This window comes from Lacerta agilis, chromosome 5, assembly GCF_009819535.1.
Source record: "Lacerta agilis isolate rLacAgi1 chromosome 5, rLacAgi1.pri, whole genome shotgun sequence".
NCBI classification, from domain to species: domain Eukaryota; kingdom Metazoa; phylum Chordata; class Lepidosauria; order Squamata; family Lacertidae; genus Lacerta; species Lacerta agilis.
The window spans coordinates 13232272-13253765 of NC_046316.1; the positions used below are offsets into that span (position 1 = coordinate 13232272).

The 21494-nt window shown below is 45.4% G+C and overlaps 1 protein-coding gene across 1 annotated transcript; it reads right to left on the reverse strand.

Annotated features, from left to right (window-relative positions):
- Nucleotides 1-5483: 5483 nt before the first annotated feature.
- On the reverse strand, nucleotides 5484-20839 carry HIF1AN (hypoxia inducible factor 1 subunit alpha inhibitor). Its single transcript, XM_033148664.1, has 8 exons — nucleotides 20378-20839; nucleotides 17680-17930; nucleotides 15860-16008; nucleotides 14271-14416; nucleotides 12178-12284; nucleotides 10480-10543; nucleotides 9072-9182; nucleotides 5484-7413 (listed from the first exon to the last, which is right to left on the reverse strand). The coding sequence occupies exons 1-8, from the start codon at nucleotides 20645-20647 to the stop codon at nucleotides 7369-7371; spliced, it is 1143 nt and encodes a 380-aa protein (XP_033004555.1). The 5' UTR covers nucleotides 20648-20839; the 3' UTR covers nucleotides 5484-7368.
- Nucleotides 20840-21494: the final 655 nt, after the last annotated feature.

Sequence of the window (21494 nt, forward strand, 5' to 3'; positions counted from 1 at the left end):
CATCCACTCCATGTTGCCCCGGGTGCTAGCAACCCACACTATGCCACTGGCTGCTCTAGCCCTGTTTCTTTGGTTAGACTTAGCTCCCTTCCCTTTCTGCCTCCTGTTTCTCCCTTCTCGGTTTTTGTTGCTTTGACCTCTGTTCAGCTAGGGGTCCAAGAGGCTGCATTGGCACACATTTCCTTTACTACCCCAATTCAAGGAAACTTCAGGGTGATCCTGGGCTCAGCCCTCTTTTCATCAGGCCCAGGAAAAATAAAGTTGGTGCTTCTCTCTTCTAATTCATCTCTTCTCTTTTCCTCCCTCAGACTTACTGAATTTAGCCACTCTACTGCTAGCTCATTTCCTTCTACCAATGGGGCACTGTTTGTCTGGCCTGGCACCTTTGGCTATCCCATTTTCTCCAGGTTTGGCAGGTGGTTCTTGTACCCAAACTGTCCCAGCCGTAGTCTAGTTAGTGGCCTGATCTGAATGTTGTTTGCTTAACCAATAATCTTTTCTTCTTCTGGAAACAAGCTATCCTACACATCAGATGTTCCGTGTCGTAATAAAAGGGCACGTTCTCTGCAATAAAGCCCTTCATTATTTGATTCTTAATTCTGAGAAAGCAGATCAGAGCTAATTCCCTCAAACTAGTATCAACAGTAATCTTCCCGTGGCACATTGCAACACTGAACGAAAGATCTCGTTCCATGTACAGGTGCAATGCAAGAAGGACACGTGAAATCCAGAAGGCAGGTTCAAATGCCACCCTGGGAACTCTGTCTGTGGGAGAAGAATATGTTTTTGTTAGGCAGAGGGAAAGGAAGGGATGGAAGCTACAACTGGAAATCTTCCATCTTCGTGTGCGCCTGGAAGTTATCCCTGGCAAAAGGGCATCTGCTATGAAGCGCTTCTCAGGCTTCAAGGTTTTGAGAAACTATTATCTGCAGGTGTGGCTGAATTTTCCCTTAACCTGCTGAGCTGTACACATTTTTTTGTGTGGGCTGATATATTTTGGCACCTGAGGCAAACCACAAAATAGAGCTCTCCCTGCCAGGGAAGAAGTGAGGGAAGATCTACATTGTAATCTAGGGCTGGTGGCTAGAGATCTATATGCAACACATTCCTTACGAGGTCGGATCTTCTGCCCCTATAGATCCTGCCACCTGAGGAGGTCACCTCACTTTGCCTTATGCATGGCCCGGCCCTGGGTGAACTATTTTTCGACAGCAGAGTTAGTGTGAAATGGGTTGAGCAATGGTTATCAAACTAATCTGCCAACAGTGGGTGTTTTACCATGCATGGGCAATGCGTGCCCTCCAATATTTCTCCGATGAAAATAGGGACAAGTTATTTTCTTGGAACACAGAGGGTCCAAGTGGATGTTAAAGAAGCCCTCCTCGCAATGGCAACTGCAAAATATGACAACTTTGCTTTGATTGGTGGAATTGGCACTGCTACAGGTGCCAGGATGTGGGTGGCGCTGTGGTCTAAACACAGAGGGCTTGCTGATCAGAAGGTCGGCGGTTTGAATCCGTGCGACGGAGTGAGCTCCCGTTGATCTGTCCCAGCTCCTGCCAACCTAGCAATTCGAAAGCATGCCAGTGCAAGTAAATAGGTACCGCTGCGGCAGGAAGGGAAATGGCGTCTCCGTGCGCTCTGGTTTCTGTCACAGTGTCCCGTTGTACCAGAAGCGGTTTAGTCATGCTGGCCACATGACCCAGAAAGCTGTCTGTGGACAAATGCCAGCTCCTTGGCCTGAAAGCGAGATGAGCGCCACAACCCCATAGTTGCCATTGACTGGACTTAACCATCCAGGGGTCCTTTACCATTACCTACTACAGGTGCCACACAATTTCCATTCTGCATTTATTTATTCATTCAGTTGTTTAGTGTGGCAGCACCTGCACTTGGGAACTCCCTTGCCTATTGAGGTCAAGCAGGCATCTTCACTGCACTCTTTTTGGTAAAAACATTCTTGTTTAGACAAGTCTAGCCAGTTGATGAGAAAGTTGATGAGAAACTGAATTTTCCCAGGGGCAGTTTATTATCTGGAGCAGTCAGCAGTCTGGGGCAGGAAGGGGGCTTTTCATTGGGTTAAAGATAAAGGTACCCCTGACCATTAGGTCCAGTTGCGGACGGCTCTGGGGTTGCGACGCTCATCTCGCTTTACTGGCCGACAGAGCCAGCGTACAGCTTCCAGGTCATGTGGCCAGCATGACATAGCCACTTCTGGCGAACCAGAGCAGCGCACGGAAACGCCGTTTACCTTCCAGCTGGAGCGGTACCTATTTATCTACTTGCACTTTGACGTGCTTTCGAACTGCTAGGTTGGCAGGAGCTGGGACCGAGCAACGGGAGCTCATCCCGTCGCACGGATTCAAACCGCCAACCTTCCGATCGGCAAGCCCTAGGCTCTGTGGTTTAACCCACAGCGCCACCCGCGTCCCTTTCATTGGGTTAACATGAGCCAAAATAGTCCTTAAGATTCTGGCCCTTTGATTTGCTTTTAGGATGGAGAAGAACAAGACATTTCCCTTGGACTTTCAGATGCCGACAAATAACTCCCCGATATCATGTCTCCTTGCAGAATTCTTCTGAACAGGCCATCATACGTTGGAGAATGAGTTTCTGTGCCCTGAAAAGCTGGGCCGCCCCATCTATGAGCCATTGGGTACAAATGTCTGCCACCATGGAACACAAGGGAGGTTGTTTCCTATTGTCTGTGGGATATTATTTCCCCTTCTCCTAACCAAGTTTCTGATTAATGATCATTCATTCCTAATTGTCAAATTTCTTTTCTTTCATCCTCTGTCTAATCAGCAGTGACAGAAGCCATTACGCAAATGAGAGCAGACGACTTCCCACAACTGTTGGCATCAGTAAAAGCCTTGTAATTTAAAGCTCTGATTTGTAGGAGAAAGCTGTGCTTCCCCAAGGCATTCAGGCATCTGTTCCTGTTATTCTGCGAGAGCCTCCACTGTCTCTCCCTTCCCCTGCCAATTAATCCTCTGCTTGCAACAAATATTTGACTTTGCGAGGCAGTAATTAGAGCTTACGTTTCATTGTCACGGCGAGATGAGAGCTCCTCCGCCTCTCACACAAGGGCTGTCCACCAAGCTGGAGCAATAAATTACAGAGGAGACCTACCAGCTTCTCAGCGGTTAACTCGAAACTAAACCCCAAAGACTATTGGGTTTAGGCACTGGAAAAGGCCAAAGCTTTTGGGTAGCGGGTGCGAATCCTTCAGTCCTTCCAAGATGGGCCCACTCCTGCAGCTGGACCTTGCTTCTAAAATGGAAGCGGTGCAATTGCTGCTTCTTGCAAGAAATCATCTTTAAAAATGTGCTTGCTAGAACAGGGCTTGGCATAGACCAGGGGTCAGCAAACCTTTTCAGCAAGGGGTCGGTCCGCTGTCCCTCAGACCTTGTGGGGGGCCAGGCTATATTTTGAAAAAAAATACATGAACGAATTCCTGTGCCCCACAAATAACCCAGAGATGCATTTTAAATAAAAGGACACTTTCTACCCATGTAAAAACATGCTGATTCCCGGACCGTGTGCGGGCTGAATTCAGAAGGTGATTGGGCCGCATCCGGCCCCCGGGCCTTAGTTTGCCTACCCATGGTATAGACATAATGTATGTGCACTTCGGGTTGTTATTTAGCTACACAAGACAGCCTGGGGAAACCAGTGGTCTCTCCAGCATTGACTGGCTACCAATGTGGCGGCAGGGAACTTTCAGTCGCTCAGGGGAGCAGAGTTTGCGGCGAGCTGCAAAGCCAGCGAGTGGAGAGCGAGTTGTCAGCTGAGTTGCGATTGAAAATCTCACACAGGGGGCAAGGCTGAAGGGAAGAGTGCAGGGGACTGAGTAACAGGAAACAGAAGGGTAGGCGGAAGAGAAGTTAAGTGGCAGAGAAGAGGAGGCGGCTAGATGCAACTTCACAGTGCTTAAGTTCCTATGGGTGGAAGAGAGGAGGATTAGAAAGGTTGGTCAAGTAGCAGGGTGGCAAAATGCTGGAATTCTGCCAGCTGTGGCTTCTGTTGTGAAAGCAACACTGAGACCTGGCAATCATGAGAGGGGTCAACAAGGGCCAAAAAAACCAGATTAGGATACATATATTGATTTGAACTAAAGCAGCCCATTCTTTGGCTGCAAGCTACTAATTCACAGAGTCTCTTGCATGCCAAAAAAAAAAAGCTACCTTCTTGAATTGTAGCCCAATCAACCCTTTTATTATTTATTTTATAGCAAAGTTTCGCAAGGTACTCTGTATAATACCTGCTGGAGGGTCAGCCTTCTTACTGGCAGAGATGATGAACAGAATCTTCTGGGATGTCGGGGAAGGAAAGTCGGGCCTCTGTGCGACAAGCTCCCTCCCAACCACAACCGAGCAAAGGCCCTTGCATTGCATAGGTGGGCCAACAAGGGAGATATGAAGGAAGCACCAAGGCAAACATACCCACCATGTGGCAAGACTTGCTGTTAAAGGGATACTGCCCCCTCCCTATAAGCTGTTGCTCTAGAGCCAATGCGCTATTGAGCTGGGCTGATAACCAGCGAAGAGCCAGTGTGGTGTAGTGGTTAAGAGCGGTAGACTCGTAATCTGGTGAACCGGGTTCGCGTCTCCGCTCCTCCACATGCAGCTGCTGGGTGACCTTGGGCTAGTCACACTTCTCTGAAGTCTCTCAGCCCCACTCACCTCACAGAGTGTTTGTTGTGGGGGAGGAAGGGAAAGGAGAATGTGAGCCGCTTTGAGACTCCTTCGGGTAGTGATAAAGCGGGATGTCAAATCCAAACTCTTCAATGTCTAGACTGGGGTTTCCCAAACTTGGGTCTCCTGCTGTTTTTGGACTGCAACTCCCAGCAACCCTGACCACTGCTCCTGCTAGCTGGGGATGATGGGAGTTGTAGTCCCAAAACAGCTGGAGACCCAAGTTTAAGAAACACTGGTCTAGATACATTGCCAAGACAGGGGTAGGTGGGTGTCTTTGTACATACACTCCAGGAGGCCACAGGCAATGAACCTCCTTTGGAAGGGCTGTGAAGGCTAAAATTGTAGTTCCAGAGATCTACAAACACAAGGTTCTAGCAACAGCATCTAGAGTCTGAGCACTACCCAGCGAGCCTATGCCGCAGCCCTCAAAGGGATATCCATTACCGCAGTCCTGAACGCGTTCTCTGATAGAGAGGGCCATTTGTTGGGTATAACAAAGGAAACACCATCTTTCTCTTTTTTAACAGTTTTATTTTAAGAACTACGCTTCAGAATGCATTACGCCTTTCCCACATGTCCTCACACATCATCACAGAAAACACACACACACACACACAGCTTTCCCCAATACCACAGCAGGGCATCAAAAGCATAGGATTTAAAAAAACACACAAAAAAACACAAGAGAAGACAGTAACTTAATCAGTCCATCAGTGCATTGTAAACTGAGTTCTTGCACCGGTCAGGCGCAATGATTTTTTTCTTCTTCTTTTAAAAAAAACCAAAAAACCAACCATTAAAAAACTTTCAAAAGTTACCTTTGGCAAAAAGAAATGAGAGATCCGAAGGTTGTGTTTAAGTCCCGTCCTCTTCCTTCCAAGCGAGGTGTGGGGCCCCTTTCCGCATGGGCTCTATGCAACAGCAAAATTCCACAAATTGCTCCAGTCTCTGTTGGCACTCTGGCCAATACTGCTGCACATCCGGGGCACTTTCCATGAAGCACAAGAATTGCTTTTGCCCTCAGGCAAAGGCAGAATGTTTTTATTAGTACTACCATTTGGCAAGTCCAATCTTGCTCTTCAGAAGCCATTCCATCCCCCTTCCCGATCTATTATCTATGGCAAGAACTCTGGCATACCACTGTGGCTCGCAGAGCTAAATCAAACGGTATGTTTGGCTTATGACAAAAGCTCCATTGCTCCCTCATTAAAGAGTCTGACCTGCCCAGTGGAATCTGAACCACTACCCGGCTTTCTCCAGAATCTTCGGCTACTGCATTCTGAATTCACAGTAAAAGATTAGGAGTGTGATCTGTACAATAAAAGGATAAGAGTGTGTTCTGCCCCAGAAAAGGAGCAGTCATGCTCAGGTGTTGTCCCAGCAAGCTGGCCATGACCTCTCTGCTGCTGGGACAAGCAAAGCTTTTGCAGCAAGGTCTTCTCAAAACTCTCCTTTTCACAGAAAAGCACCTCTGTGGCAAAGGAACAAAGCTGGGATCTTAACTCAGCACTCTCATCTTGATGAAACACAGCCAGAAACACCCACATTTCCTTCCAGGAAGGGAAAAGTGGAACAGAATGGAAAATAAGAGGCTTCCACCATACATGGAAGTCTGTCCAAAAAGTCACTGCAAGAAAGCATTACTGTAACTTTGCTGTTCCCCTTCTCCACCTATTTATCCATTATAATCTAGTATGCAGAAGGCCGAGGATGGAGTGAAATTAACATTTCCATGTATGGAAAGAGAAACACAACACAAAGGTGTTTTTACTGACAAACGGCACTGGTGCTCATTGTGGAAAAGCCGCCCGGAGTGTAGCAAAGGGAATCTGTGTGTATGGGGATTTCAGCCTGGACTCCCAGCAGAATTAAGAGGTCCGGCCCTCCAAAACGCTGTTTTCGATGTTAATTTGGCACAGCGGACTCCGAAGACTTTATGGTCTCCATCCCTACCTGCCCCCTCTGTGCACTTGTAACCATAATTTTGCTTTACATTAGAAATTTGTGCTATCGGAGAGAAGGCGTCCTTTGACAAACATGGAAGCTAAACCTCAGAGAAGGGATGATGGGGAGATTTCTAACGCCAAGGTGCAGAGGGAAGGTCTAAATGGCTTGTCTAGCTGCTTCTCACACACAGGCAACTATGCAGATGCCAGCATGCAATTGCTTTCACTTCCCAGGCGAAATAAGCAGACAGTGGAGTGTTACATGGCCAAAGGTTCTCTCCCGCTTCGGGAGACTCTCAAGACTTTGAGACTTACTGCGTCCATCCCTCATGCAACATCATACAATTCAGCTGGCGTGATGAACCAAAGCCAGTCTAAACTCTGCTCCCTCCTCCCAAAAAACATATTTTGCAATGTGACGGGTGACAGGCAAGTACCAGGCGCCAATCTCTGTATACTGGCAGGTCGCAGACACACGAGTCCTTGGCAGCTAGGTTCCTACTTCGTAAAGCACGGGATCTTCTGGAAGGTTAAGTGAAGTTGAAAGAGGGATGAGCGGGAGTGTTTGATGGTACCAGTCACTCCCTACGTTGGTGCAGAACAGGGCAGAGCTGTGCCAGCAGCACCTCAGTCTTTCAATTGCTGCGTGCGATACTAGCGCTTAGTATCTTCCACTTGTCCGTGAAGCAGCTCGCAACATCCACCACTGCAGAGGCCGAGGATTAGTCATACCGCCCCTTAATCATCATATTCAACAAGGGGCCCACCTGTTCAGAGCGACAACAAAAAAGGAGAAAAAACACAGAAACTGTTGGCTACAGACAAAGGCCAAATGGAATGATGTTTGCGCAGCCAAAAATCTTCCCAAGATGCGAAACTGTAAGCACAGCTGGAAAGAGCAGAACACCGTTGAAGTCAACACTAGTCTATAACTGTGAATCTTCCAACCCATTCTCTCTCTTTTTGTAAATAATTTCTATTAAGTTTTACAATTTTATAATCATCACAATCAACATTGTCTCAAAAGCAAAAAAAAAAAAAAGAATATAAATCCCCATGACTTCCCTCAACTTCCTCTTCTGGTTCGTTGGCTATTTACTTGCCCTGCCTGTTTTATTCTACGTTAATATTGCAATCTTTAACTTAAATGTTGTTATATTCTTAACTTTTTTATACCATACTTATTTTCACACTTCCACTTACGCTTTGTTATTTTCCAATTTTTACATCTTAATTTCTATATTTATTTTGCTAATTGTAAATGTTTGCTCTAACCCTGCCAGCGAGTCCACTTCTTTACAATATTTCTGTAAACACAACATAAATGGTTTCCAGTCTTTTTTAAAGTCTCTATTGTCCTTGTCTGAAGAGTCTCTTGGTGCTGGAGGAGACTCTTGAGAGTCCCATGGACTGCAAGAAGATCAAACCTATCCATTCTGAAGGTAATCAGCCCTGAGTGCTCACTGGAAGGACAGATCCTGAAGCTGAGGCTCCAATACTTTGGCCACCTCATGAGAAGAGAAGACTCTTTGGAAAAGACTCTGGTGTTGGGAAAGATTGAGGGCACAAGGAGAAGGACAAGATGGTTGGACAGTGTTCTCAAAGCTACCAACATGAGTCTGACCAAACTGTGGGAGACAGTGGAAGACAGGAGTGCCTGGCGTGCTCTGGTCCATAGGGTCACGAAGAGTCGGATACGACTAAACAACTAAACAACAACAACAAATTGTCCTTGTCTATCTTCCAACCCATTCTCAGAAAAGGATAATAGGTTTGGAACTCAGCATTAATGTTTGGAGCCCTCACCCCAGTAGAACAAGCAGCCCTTAAGATCACTGTCAATTGTCACTTGTTTGCAACACCAGTGTGCAGTTGTTTGCAGAGGTTTTCCTTAACAGTAACATCTACTGAACTCTGAGGACCTTTGAAACCCTGCCCCTTGGGCGAATCAGCCTACTTTTGAAATCCGCCACTTTTCCTGATGTATGTGCAAGATCTTATTGTAATCTTAAGTTTCGAGAGATGTCAATCTGCCAACGACGTAACGCCGAACCTCAAAAGTTAAACCAGGATGTCACATAGCTTTGGGCAAATAGTACCAGAGATACCTCAAATTCGTATGACTCTATTAAAACCCACATTTTGTAGCAGATTTGCTTGCATTCCTTTTCATTTTAATACCACCCTGGCATCGTCGTAGATGAACTCCGGAGGTATTTTAAAATAAATACATAAATAAATACATGGCATAATTTATAGCCCTTCTTTTCTCCCAGGGCTAAGCCTTCCTGCGTATCTAAGGAACTGCAAACGAATGACAGAATTAGGCTGTTTTAGTGCTCTCGGGGCCCAATTAGAACTCATGGGTTTCTGTGCAACTCAGCCCCCTTGGCCCCCAATAACAGTTTCCAGGTTTGTTCTGTACCTCTTGTGGGTTTCCAAGCGCCTCGCCCAGCATTTTCTCTATGTTCCTCATTATTGCCACCTTCTGATGTGCCTTTAGGGGATATTCAATCCTTTTGGGAGTTGGGGCACCCTGGGAAAAACAAAAACACATATTTACATGTGATCGTACTCTCAAAGAGGATTCACACACACACACACACACACTTAGGAAGCTTCCAAATTGATTGAGGAAAAAGATTCCTAGACAAAGAGACTAGCATCAAACTTGCAGCGCTCACTCTTGTTTCTGGTTTAGGAGGTAGCAGAAAAACCAAAAGGAAACAGCAGGATCGTAAGCTTGTAGCAATTTATGTTGCTTGGAAAAACACACACACACACACACACACACACACACACACACAAAAAGCACAAAAAAACAGTGGCCAATAAAACAGTAAGGGACAGGGGATGGGTTGGTATTCTATTAGCTGCCAAATGGCACACAGTCATACTAGAGGTCACTGCAAAAATGCCGGTCTGGGAAAGGGCTCTCTAAAAGAACCATCACCTTCAAACAATTAGGCACTATTTTAACCCAAAGAACTACATACTTCACAGAGGGAATATCTATGGACCGTCTCTCCCAATGTGAACAAACCCTGACCCTGTGATCATCATTGCAGGGGCCTTCTTTGTGTGCCTCCTCCACAATAGCTCCAGAGGGTGACAAAGCAAGGGGGCATTTTCTGCAGTGGCTCCCTTTTGTGGAATGCGCTCCCCTGGTATCTTCATTACATATCTTTAGGTGTCAGGTGAAAAAGTTCCTCTTTAACTAGGCCTCTGGCGTTTCCGTGCGCTGCTCTGGTTCGCCAGAAGCGGCTTAGTCATGCTGGCCATATGACCCGAAAGCTGTCTGTGGACAAAAGCTGGCTCTCTTGGCCCATAGAGCGAGATGAGCGCCACAACCCCAGAGTCATCCGCAACTGGACCTTATGGTCAGGGGTACCTTTACCTTTACCTTTTTTGGCTGATTAGCATCCTATGTCCTTTTAAATATGTTTGCGGGAGGGGGGTTATTGGTTTCTTTTGCTTTCGTTCTGTTATGAACTTTGTGTTCTCATTTTGTATTTTTATGTTGTGAACCGCTCTGTGATCTTTGGATGAAGGGTGGTCTGCAAATTTACTGAACAACATCAATGCAGCCATACAAATTCTTTAAGAGACGGAATTAAGAACACAGGCCAGGTTTGGCAGAGTTAATGTAACTCTAGGGAACCTTAAGCAGCCCTCAGAGGTGTGTAGAACGAAGAGGACAGATTTTATAACGTAGCAACATCAATACTACATTACACCATACAACAAATATTTCAAGTAGCAGCTCTATGCTTCTGTTGTGTTCATGCACAAAGTTCTCTTCTGCCAGCAACAAAAGCTAGAGACATGTTTACCTTGTACCAAAAGTTTACAGTGATGGTAATTCCTCCGTTCAGCAGAGACTCAATGTGATGCCACCTGAATAGAATAATAGAAAGGCCAGGGCAATTGTATACATTTCCAATTCTAGTCACAGAGAATTTAAGAATTAACAACATCAGTGCTACAGCATCAGCTCAGCTTGAGCCTCTGTTATCCTTTTACCCCACTGGCTTCTATCCTATTTGCACTTCATGCCAGGTAACTATGCTATGACTATCCATGACCCCTTGCTGTTTGTTTCTGTCCTTATTTTAAGTTGCCAAATGGATCATGCTCCCATGAATGGGTGCACTCTTGCAAGTGTATACTTTATCTCAGAATACAAGCAAAGCATGTTTCCCTCCTTCAGTATTTACCAACCTGACAAAGGTAGGTTCACTTTCAAAGCTAAAAGGGCTTATGTGAACTGAAGGCAGGCACTTTCTCCCCCTTTCCCCCTATACCTTTACTTCCTGTGGGATGTGTGCCATTTCCCATTTAAATCTCATAGAGATTGGTACATGGACAGATCCACATCCGGCTTGGGTCAGACTTACTATACCCTTACAGTTACAGGTAGGTAACCATGTTGGTCTGCCATAGTCAAAAAAAAAATCCTTCCAGTAGCACCTTAGAGACCAACTAAGTTTGTTCTTGGTATGAGCTTTCGTGTGCATGCACACTTCTTCAGATACACATGAAAGCTCATACCAAGAACAAACTTAGTTGGTCTCTAAGGTGCTACTGGAAGGATTTTTTTTATTATGTTATTTTGTTCTACCCTTACAGTAAAGGAGAACTCACCCCATGAGATTAGCCTCAGCTACTTGGGGTTTTTTTTTGTTTTTGTTTTTAAAGAAAACCAATGGAGACGGACTAAAATATTACACAGTTGTGTATGAATTTTCAGTGGTTGGAACAGTTCAATCCTGTATTAAACTGCCATGGTGAGAGTACAAAAGGATATGCCTCAACTTACCTAAACCCACCCACTTACCCAAATCCAAGCTACTAGCAAATGTCAAGGATGTTTTTATTTTTTTCTCTCTCTTCTGGGAGCGAGAACACCTTAAAACACAAAAGCCTGTTCATCCTCCGTATCTTGAGGATAAAGGAAGCACTCCCTCCCTTTTGAATGGTGACAGAATACACAGAGAAGGTAAAAAGTGTATAGGTGAAACTCGAAAAATTAGAATATTGTGGAAAAGTCCATGTATGTAAGCAATTTGTCTTCATTAGCTACTGGAGTTTAATATATGAGATAGACTCATGGCATGCAAAGCAAGATGTGTCAAGCCTTTGTTTGTTATAATTGTGATGATTGTGGCATACAGCTGATGAAAACACCAAAGTTGAAATTGTTAATTTGGGGTTCTCATCAGCTTTACGCCATCATCATCACAGTTATAACAAATGACGGCTTGACATATCTCGCTTTGTATGTCATGAGTCTATCTCATATATTAGTTTCACCTTTTAAGTTGAATTACTGAAAGAAACTAACCTTTCCACGGTATTCTAATTTTTCGAGTTTCACCTGTAGGCCTTACAATACATCCGAGTCAAAAGAGAAAGAGCCACAGGGCTCTTGTGACCCCAAGGTTCCCGTTCCTTAATCTGGGGCCCTGGGTTCTGCTGCAGTTGCCCCATTCCCACACCACCCTGTCCAATCCTCCGTCTATGCTCATTACCAATACATGGGGATATAAAGCACATCGCCTGGGCCCACCACTGTCTCATAGCCAACTACGTTCTGGAAATTGGGAAAGCGCTCATAGTCAGGATTGTCGAAGTCAACCTAGCAAAACAGGAGAAAAGAACATGTCACTGAACAGGCTGAAATCACAAAGGTCCTCTAGAGAGTTTCCCAGAGCATGGTCCTTCCCATGCCCCAATTCCCCTCAGGTAAACCTGCACGAGCTCAGGTAGAGACAATCATCTGTTGCATACTAGTCACAAAAGTTAACCTGGAAAGTCAAGTGCTAGACTAAATTCTAGATTTAACCCAATTTGCTTTCTTCAAAGCAAAATCAGTTAACGCAGTATTAAGCAAGACAGTAATAGACTGGTTACAGGTAGTAGCTGTGTTGGTCTGCCATAGTCAAAACAAATAAAATAAAATAAAATAAAAATCCTTCCAGTAGCACCTTAGAGACCAACTAAGTTTGTCCTTGGTATAAGTGTGCATGCACACGAAAGCTCATACCAAGAACAAACTTAGTTGGTCTCTAAGGTGCTACTGGAAGGAATTTTTTATTGTAGATTTCTGTGACAATTCCTTGCGAGTTGATAGCTAGGTTTTGATGGAGGGCATCAATAGGAGAGCGGCACGGAAATAGAGCAAACAAAGCCAGATCGGAAAGCCAAATCTTTAGCTGCCTCCCTGCCCTCTTGTTCCAGAGGCTCACTCACACCATGTGCCCTGTCACAGGTAGGTCTGCCATAGTCAAAACTATGTTGGTCTGCCATAGTCAAAACAAAATAATAAATAAATAAATAAATCCTTCCAGTAGCACCTTAGAGACCAACTAAGTTTGTTCTTGGTATGAGCTTTCGTGAAGAAGTGTGCATGCACACGAAAGCTCATACCGAGAACAAACTTAGTTTGTCTCTAAGGTGCTACTGGAAGGAATTATTTTATTATTTTATTTTGTTTTGAGTAATAGACTGGGTTTGTCTCCTAAGTGCACATCAGTAAATGATAGAAAAGAGGTCTGTGTTGCATGTCTGTACTATAGGTAGACAGTAAGCAAAAGAAATGGAGAAAGTTGGGTTCAGGCTGAAGTCCAGTCACGAGCCAGAATCTTGCTTTTACAGTAAAAAAAAAAAGATAGGCTACCTAGAAATTTGGTAGGTTGTTTAGATACCTTGGTGGAAGGCGAATTCCATCCCATTAATTTGTTGTCCCTGGACAAGACTACATATATGGTTGTAAAATCTGGTTACTCATGTCAATGTGGGGTGTACATGTTCAGAGGACAATGCACTACTCACATTGCATCCAATAGTATAGTGTACAGTATGAATGCTGCTTACTGGAGAGCCAGTGTGATATAGGGGTTAGTGTGTTGGGAGTAGGATTTGGGCCAAAGCTCTGATCAGCCACAAAGTTCTTTGTGTGACCTTGGGCCAGCCACTCTCTCTCTCTCTCTCTCTCTCGGAAAAACCTGCCTCAGAGAGTTGTTGCGAGAATAAAATGGAGAGGAACCGTCTTTAGTTCCTCAGAGAAAAGGCAAGATGCAAATGCAATAACGTGGGACGTTGCTGCGTTTAATCTGGAGCACAGCCACACTTTTCACCATGGCACTGAATCGCATGTGATCATTTGAAAAGAAAGCCAGGGTTGTTTGTGTACAGAAACCCTACATAAAAGCACCTGATGGCACACTGGGGTTTCTTTGCAGCATAGTTGTTGCCTCTGGTGTCTCTTTCCTTCAACATCAAGGGGGTAGGGCTAAATTTTCAGACTAAACACCAGCAAGTAATGCCTGAACAGGACGTTGACCACAAATAAAAGAAGGAAAATACAGATCACATTTTGCTTGTGACCTCCTTCAGGCTGGTCATTGTTAGAGAGGACATAGAAGCCTGTGAGAATCTTCCATCTGATCAGAACAAAGGATAGTATTCAGCTCAGTTTAACTCAGACCCACTGAAATTAAAGAATGTGACTAAGTTAGGTCCATTCATTTCCATCAGTCTACTCTGTGCAGAACTCCACCCAAATATTTAATATCACACACTCTTACAAACTAGGGGCCATTTGGCACAGATATTGCCTTACCTGGCTCTGCCGATCACATGGGTGGTGCACAGGATAAGGATAGAGGCACTCAAACTGGTCGGGGGAAAACAAGATGCAACGCTTGTATCCCTTAATCTGAGCAAAGAAATTCTGCTGCTCGTCATAGTGTGCTGGAGTAACATTCCCTTCATAAAAAGAGATAGAGACACTGTAAACCAGACGGCCCTCTAAACACAAGTATTACTAATGAGGGTGTGCCTACATTACAAGTAAACCATTAGAAAATAAAGTTTTAAGAGCATGTTGGGCAATTTAACAACACTCTCAGGACCCACCGAAGACAACAGCTCCCATCATTGCGTGAGGAAAGCCACTGACAAACCAATTCAAAACCAGCTTAACGGCTGTGGTTTAGATGTTTTCTGAATAATAGTTATCCATACAGAGAGCTATCCAAACCAAGGGAGGTTGTTTAATGGTTTTAGTGTAGGCTGTCTTGTGAGAGAACACCCTGAAAGGCACGATGGAATCATTACCTTACAATGGGTGATCTGCATCGGTCATGCACCAAAATAAATCAAGTTATACATTGGGGGGATCTAAACAGTGTATTCAGTTATACAGAGGACACATCTAATGTATGTCATCGGTTTATAGCACTTGCATCATCTGGGTCCTCGCAACAAGACAGTAGTACACGTTACAGGACAAGGAAGAATTAGTTGCGTACAGAAAGTCCTTCTCACTGGAGCAGTCAGATGACTGCCATGCTGCCTATTTGTGCAGCCAGATAGAATGCATGCATGTGAAAGAATTATAGGTAAAGGTAAAGGGACCCCTGACCATTAGGTCCAGTCGTGTCCGACTCTGGGGTTGCGGCACTCATCTCGCGTTAATGGCCGAGAGAGCCGGCATACAGCTTCCGGGTCACGTGGCCAGCCGCTTCTGGTGAACGAGAGCAGCGCATGGAAATGCTGTTTACCTTCCCACTGGAGCGGTACCTATTCATCTACTTGCACTTTGATGTGCTTTCGAACTGCTAGGTTGGCAGGAGCTGGGACCGAGCAACGGGAGCTCACCCCGTCGCGGGGATTCGAACCGCCAACCTTCTGATCGGCAAGCCCTAGACTCTGTGGTTTAACCCACAGCGCCACCCGCATCCCCGAAAGAATTATACATATCTCCAAAACCAAATAAGAAAAGTGTGGTTTATCTTTTCAACTGTCACCTGTGAACAAGAGGCCCTATTCTCAAAGATTATGTATGTTTGGGGTAGCCAAAGTGATGCCCTTGAGATGTTTGGACTGCAACTCCCATCATCCCTGCTCGCTGGCCATGCTGCCTAGAGTCCAACAACATCTGGGAGGCATAATGTTGGCTATTCTGGCATCTATGGACCCTATCCCTGACACCGCTTCTTTGAATCTGAATCACTTCTGAATCACCTACATCAGATTTTTTGTATATAACAGGGGCTAGATGCTGGATGTTTGTGCGCAAAAGAACCTAAGAGGTTGTCTATGCTGGTAATCCTAAAAAAAACAAGAACAAAAAACAAAAAAAAAGGAAAATGCAGTGAGTTGTCCAAAGACCTTTAGGCACATTTAAGTCAAAGACAGATTTGTTACCTTCCATGCCGATCAGTAACAAGTTGGATGTCAGCTGACCCCAGCCTCGCTTTGCCTGTTGCCTGTTAATCCAATTCCAATTGAAGCCCAGGAAATCCACCACGATTTTCCTCCCAACTGTGTCGTTCAGAGTCTGCTGCAGATAAAGCCTGCACATGGCAGAAAACAAGGGGGAAAGGAGAATTTTAAATGTACATCTGCAAAAAGGAAGATCTCGTTTGCCATTTTGCATTACTTTTTAGCCAATGCCTCAAAAGCACATTCACATATATAGAAATGTGATAAGTGAAGGCTAACTTCGCACAGAGGACAGCTCCACTGCAGAGTTAAAGAAATGATTCACTTGAGCACTACCAAGTCAACAGAAATTGGGCAGGTACACACATGCAGGATGAACCATCTGTTCCCTGATGCACAAAACACATGGTTTCAGGTACTCTCATCCACAGAGATCACCTTTCCTCACCTGAGCCCAGCTGCTGCTGAGGTTCTATAGGGTGGTCTTTTGTCTATGTGAGAAGAGGGCATCTGTGATGAGAAGGAGGTCAATCTACTGCAATTGCTTTGAGAGTGTGCAATGACCTCCCCTATGAGTCTAGAAGCTGTCCTATCTTTGTATCCTTTCAGACAGGATGCAAAACCTATCTCTTCCAAAAGACCTACAGCAGTGGATTAGGGACTGTGACCTAGTGTTAATACTGCTGTTGATTATACTGATTATGATAATAGGTTCCTAGTCTGCCTTTTAGGGTGCATGTCCTCCAGATGGGTTGCAACAAAGTAAAATACTCCATTAAAATAGCAGTAGAAGAGTAAAGAGTTCTCATATATAACCAACCATAAAACAACCCATATAAAGCCCTTGTTTATGATGCTCTTATTTTCAAAACTGCATTTTAAAATTATTTTTATTCTATTATTTTTATAGGAAGCTGCTTTGAGCATTGGGGAGGATGGACACAAATGCTAAACAATTTTTCAAAAAGAAAAAACCGCACACATCCAGTTGTACAACAGGATGATGAGCGACTCCTCGATTCCGCTCACTACAATCGACAAAGGAAGCAAAGGGTCTCTTCTCCCAACTTGTGCAGCACTTTCCTCATTGTAGCCTTTTTCTTGGCTTTAATTGCACAGCCACTTTCCAATGAATTTAATAGGAGAGGGAGCACCAGAAGCAGCCCCCCACTAAGTCCAGAATCCTATTTCTTTTCCCCATCACCTTGAGTGCTGCCCAAAGGAACACACTTAACGGATGCCTTTCAGCAGCAATACTAGCGCAATGACTATTAGATATGATCCTGTTGCTTCAGGAAGACGCTTGTGCATGGTAAAAGGGGGGTGAACAGGAAAGGGGAAAACTCCCTTCAAGGTAGGAAGTACAGGATTGGACTGTGTGAAAAGAGAAATATATTCTGTTTTGGATCAGTCTGCACTGTGACAGAATTGTTGTATGATGTAGAATGTCTCACCGTTTTCTTCAGTTTAAAACCCTGCAAGCAGCTAGCCAGGGATGACATCTCATGCAGTCTAGCCCCTTAGAACAAAGGTAGAGAACCGCAGGCCTGGGGGCCAAATGAAGCCCTCCACCCCTCTCTATCTGGCCCTCAGGACTCTTCCTATGTCACACCCTTCACCAGTCGTGATTCACAACTTAACTTGAGATAAAACTTGCACCAGTTGCCCCACCCACCACTGGCATGTGTCCCCTAAATGAGAATGCAGGCTTTAGACCGAAAAAGCTTCCCACTCCTGCCTTTGAAGAACTCAGTCCATGTCTCACGACAGAACCAAACCGCCAAGCCACTAACCAATGTTACCTTTCTCCACTATCCTGCTGTTCTATTTCTTGGAGCTGCTCAACGAAGTCGCTGAATTTCATCTCTTCCCTGCTTGACTTAGGCTTGAAGTTCTTAACATTTGCCATTTTCTTCTCATCGTAATACAAGAACTTGTGGGTGCTTGCTCTATATACCGAAAAGTCCCCACTCCCAATGTTCTCCTGAAGATAGTCCAGATCCCATTTTAGAGCAGGAAACACCAGATTTGTATCTGTCAACACCACCGGCTCCTAGGAAAGAAAGAAGAAAGCACAAGGCATAGCAATGCAAAATCCCGAGGTAAGGTAGGAGGTATCTAACTCTCAGTCACCAATATTCAGGTTGATTTTGGAACTAGGAATAAGCAATGGAAGGAAATAAAGAGAGACCCACACACAACCAAGTACAGGTGAAATTTGAAAAATTAGATTATCGTGGAAAGGTTCATTTCTTTCAGTAATTCAACTTAAAAGGTGAAACTAATATGAGATAATATGAGACTCATGACATGCAAAGCAAGATATGTCAAGCCTTTGTTATAACTGTGATGATGATGGCGTAAAGCTGATGAGAACCCCAAATTAACAATTTCAACTTTGGGGTTTTCATCAGCTGTACGCCATAATAATCACAATTATAACAAATAAAGGCTTGACACATCTCGCTTTGTATGTCATGAGTCTATCTCATATATTAAACTCCAGTAGCTAATGAAAACAAATTGCTTACATAAATGGACTTTTCCACAATATTCTAATTTTTCAAGTTTCACCTGTAGCTGCAACTATTCACTGCTGTCACTCATAAAGCACAGCCTGATGACAGCCCAATATAGCAGAACACTAGAAGTCAAAAAGCAGAATGGTGATGGGATTACCTTTCTGCTTAATGCTCAAGCCATGAATCAAAATGTTTAACTCTTCAATAAGGATACTCAAATAGTGTTCAAAACTGTGTTATATAAGCTAGGCACCAAATGGCATGCTACAATTCTACGATCTCAACGACATTATTTGACTGTAGCTTGCCCTTACAATTCATTTGCCCCAGTATGCAAGAGGGAGAAGCACACACAGTGGAAATGGAAATTGTATTAACTATGGTCTAAGGCAGAGGTTTTTTCACTGGCTCAATAGAGAAGCTGGGTGCCAACCTGGTGCCCAGAAATCTCCATATAGTCGCAACTATATGGAGTTGTAGGCCAAAAACATCTGGAGGGCCAAGGTTGAGGAGGCCTGGCCTAAAGGGACACCTATAATGGCACTCTCCCTTGTGAACCCAGCAGCTGATGTTCAGAGGCACACTGCCAATTACTAGTAGCCTTATGCTCCAAGAATTTGTCTAATCCCCTCTTAAAGTCACCCAAGTTAGTGGCTATCACTCCAATGATGAGAATACACCAGCCTTGGAAATAAATAATTGGGGAACAGAAGACGGGCAGCAGAAGGGCCTACTTTTTCTGCCTATCCTAAAGCTGCTCACCTTCTATTCCGCAATCAAACCACTATGGTGCCGCTTCTAGTCTTGCAGGCACCCAAAACCTTGCCTTCAGCCCAATGCCCCAGTTTACCACAGCAGTGCCACTTGCTATTGCAAATCCTTTTTAGCCATAAATGCACAGGAACTGTAATGCTGAAACAGGAACAACATCAGCAGGTTTTTCATATAGCAACTGCAGAATAAACTATTAGTAAAAAGGGGATCCAGGTGACCAAGAAATATTTTGCAAACACAAATATAAAAACCACCCTTTTCCTTCCTCAGCCTTTGTGCCACAAATCACTAACTTGTACATGCGTGGGCCAGCATGCCTTTATTTGAAGGTTGCTTGTCAAAAGTGAATATTCCTACCATGGGGATGTTCAAAAGAGGAGGTGGGGAAACCTCCCTCTATGCCCCACTCTCCCCCCTATTTTTTCAAGGTTGAAGCCTCCTGATCCAGCAAACCTACTCCATCATGTGAACCTTTCCAGGATCTGAGATCTTTGAGGAAGGCCCTCTTCTTGGTCCCACCATCCTCATAGACACAGAGAGGGCCTGTAATGCATATATATGTATATATGTTGTTGTTGTTTAGTCGTTTAGTCTCCGACTCATTGTGACCCCATGGACCAGACCACGCCTGGCACTCCTGTCTTCCACTGCCTCCCACAGTCTGGTCAGACTCATGTTAGTAGCTTTGAGAACACCGTCCAACCATCTCGTCCTCTGTCGTCCCCATCTCCTTGTGGCCTCCATCTTTCCCAACATCAGGGTCTTTTTCCAGGGAGTCTTCTCTTCTCATGAGGTGGCCAAAGTAATGGAGCCTCAGCTTCAGGATCAGTCCTTCCAGTGAGCACTCAGGGCTGATTTCTTTAAGGATGGATAAGTTTGATCTTTTTGCAGTCCATGGGACTCTCAAGAGTCTCCTCCAGAACCATAACACACACACACACACATATATTTGGGAGTATGGATAGACAGATAGGAATGTATAAATGCATATACATATTTATGTGTGTAATAATAATAATAATAATAGTAATAATGCTGGAGGCACCCTAGCCAAGGCTGGGGGCAAACCGGAGGAGACGGGGCCAGGGCGTTTGTAAAACCCCCACATCCTACCCCTCCCCCCCGGGGTTTCAGCACAGGGGACCTTCCTCCGAGGGGGGGGGGGCGTGTGTTTTGTGTACGTGAAGGAGCCCAACCCCCTCACCTCGTTCTCGATGAGCTCCTCGGCTCTGGGGTCCCCGTGGCGGAGCCTGGGGATGGGCCGCGTGGCGAAGCCGTAGCGCCGGAACTGGGCTTCGCTCCAGCCTCGGTTGGGGCGGCCCCCGACCTCCCGCTCCTCCTCCTCTTCCTCGCCGCCGCCGCCTTCGGGGCCCATGGGAGGAAGGGGGGGCAGAGAAGGGCCCCCGTTCTCCTCAGCAGCAGAGGCCGCCGCCGCCGGGGAGGAGGAGGAGCAGGACGCGGAGGCCTCCGCCATCGCCCACCTCGCGACGATGGGCAGCCGTGGGACTCTCGGCTGCGGCGCCTCGCTCGCTCCCTCAGGCGGAAACGGCGGGCGAGCAACATCCGGGTACGCCAGGACGTGCCTGTTGTTGATGTTGTTGTTGTTGCCGGCGTCGTCGTCCGCGGGGAGAGGGGAAGACTTCCGGTCCGGCCCGAACGCAGCGGCGACCCCTGGCGGGCGGTGGAGGAAAACGCGCCGCCCCTTCCACGAGGCCCTGAGCCATCAGCTGCCAGGTTGGAGCACCTTTGGTAAGCAGCAGGGCCTGCGCAGGCAGTTTTTGGTGCCTGAGGCAAGAGGCACATGCACGCATCCTGCATGCACAGGATAGCTCATACCAAGAACAAACTTAGTTGGTCTCTAAGGTGCTACTGGAAGGATTGATTGATTGATTGATTTAGACAGACAGACAGACAGACAGACAGACTGACTATGGCAGACCAACACGGCTTCCTACCTGAGACAGGGCAGATGGTGTGAGTGAATATCTGCCTCTGGAACAAGAGGGCAGGGAGGCAGCTAAAGATTTGGCTTTCCGATCTGGCTTGATTTGCTCTGTTTCCGTGCCGCTCTCCTTTCGAACACATCCCAAAGCAGATAACAGCAACGTAATGAAATGGAACGGAACGGAACATCACAAATGCAGCATAAATCAAGTAAAATAATTAAGGTGGGGTATAAGAGAGAGAGAGAGAGAGAGAGAGAGAGAGAAAGAAAGAAATCTGCTCTTGGCATGCATAGCAAATTATTTGCAACTAAGATGGCTGTCTATTCTATTTTTCCTGTATTTCATAAAAAAGATACACCACTTTGTTGTTGTTTT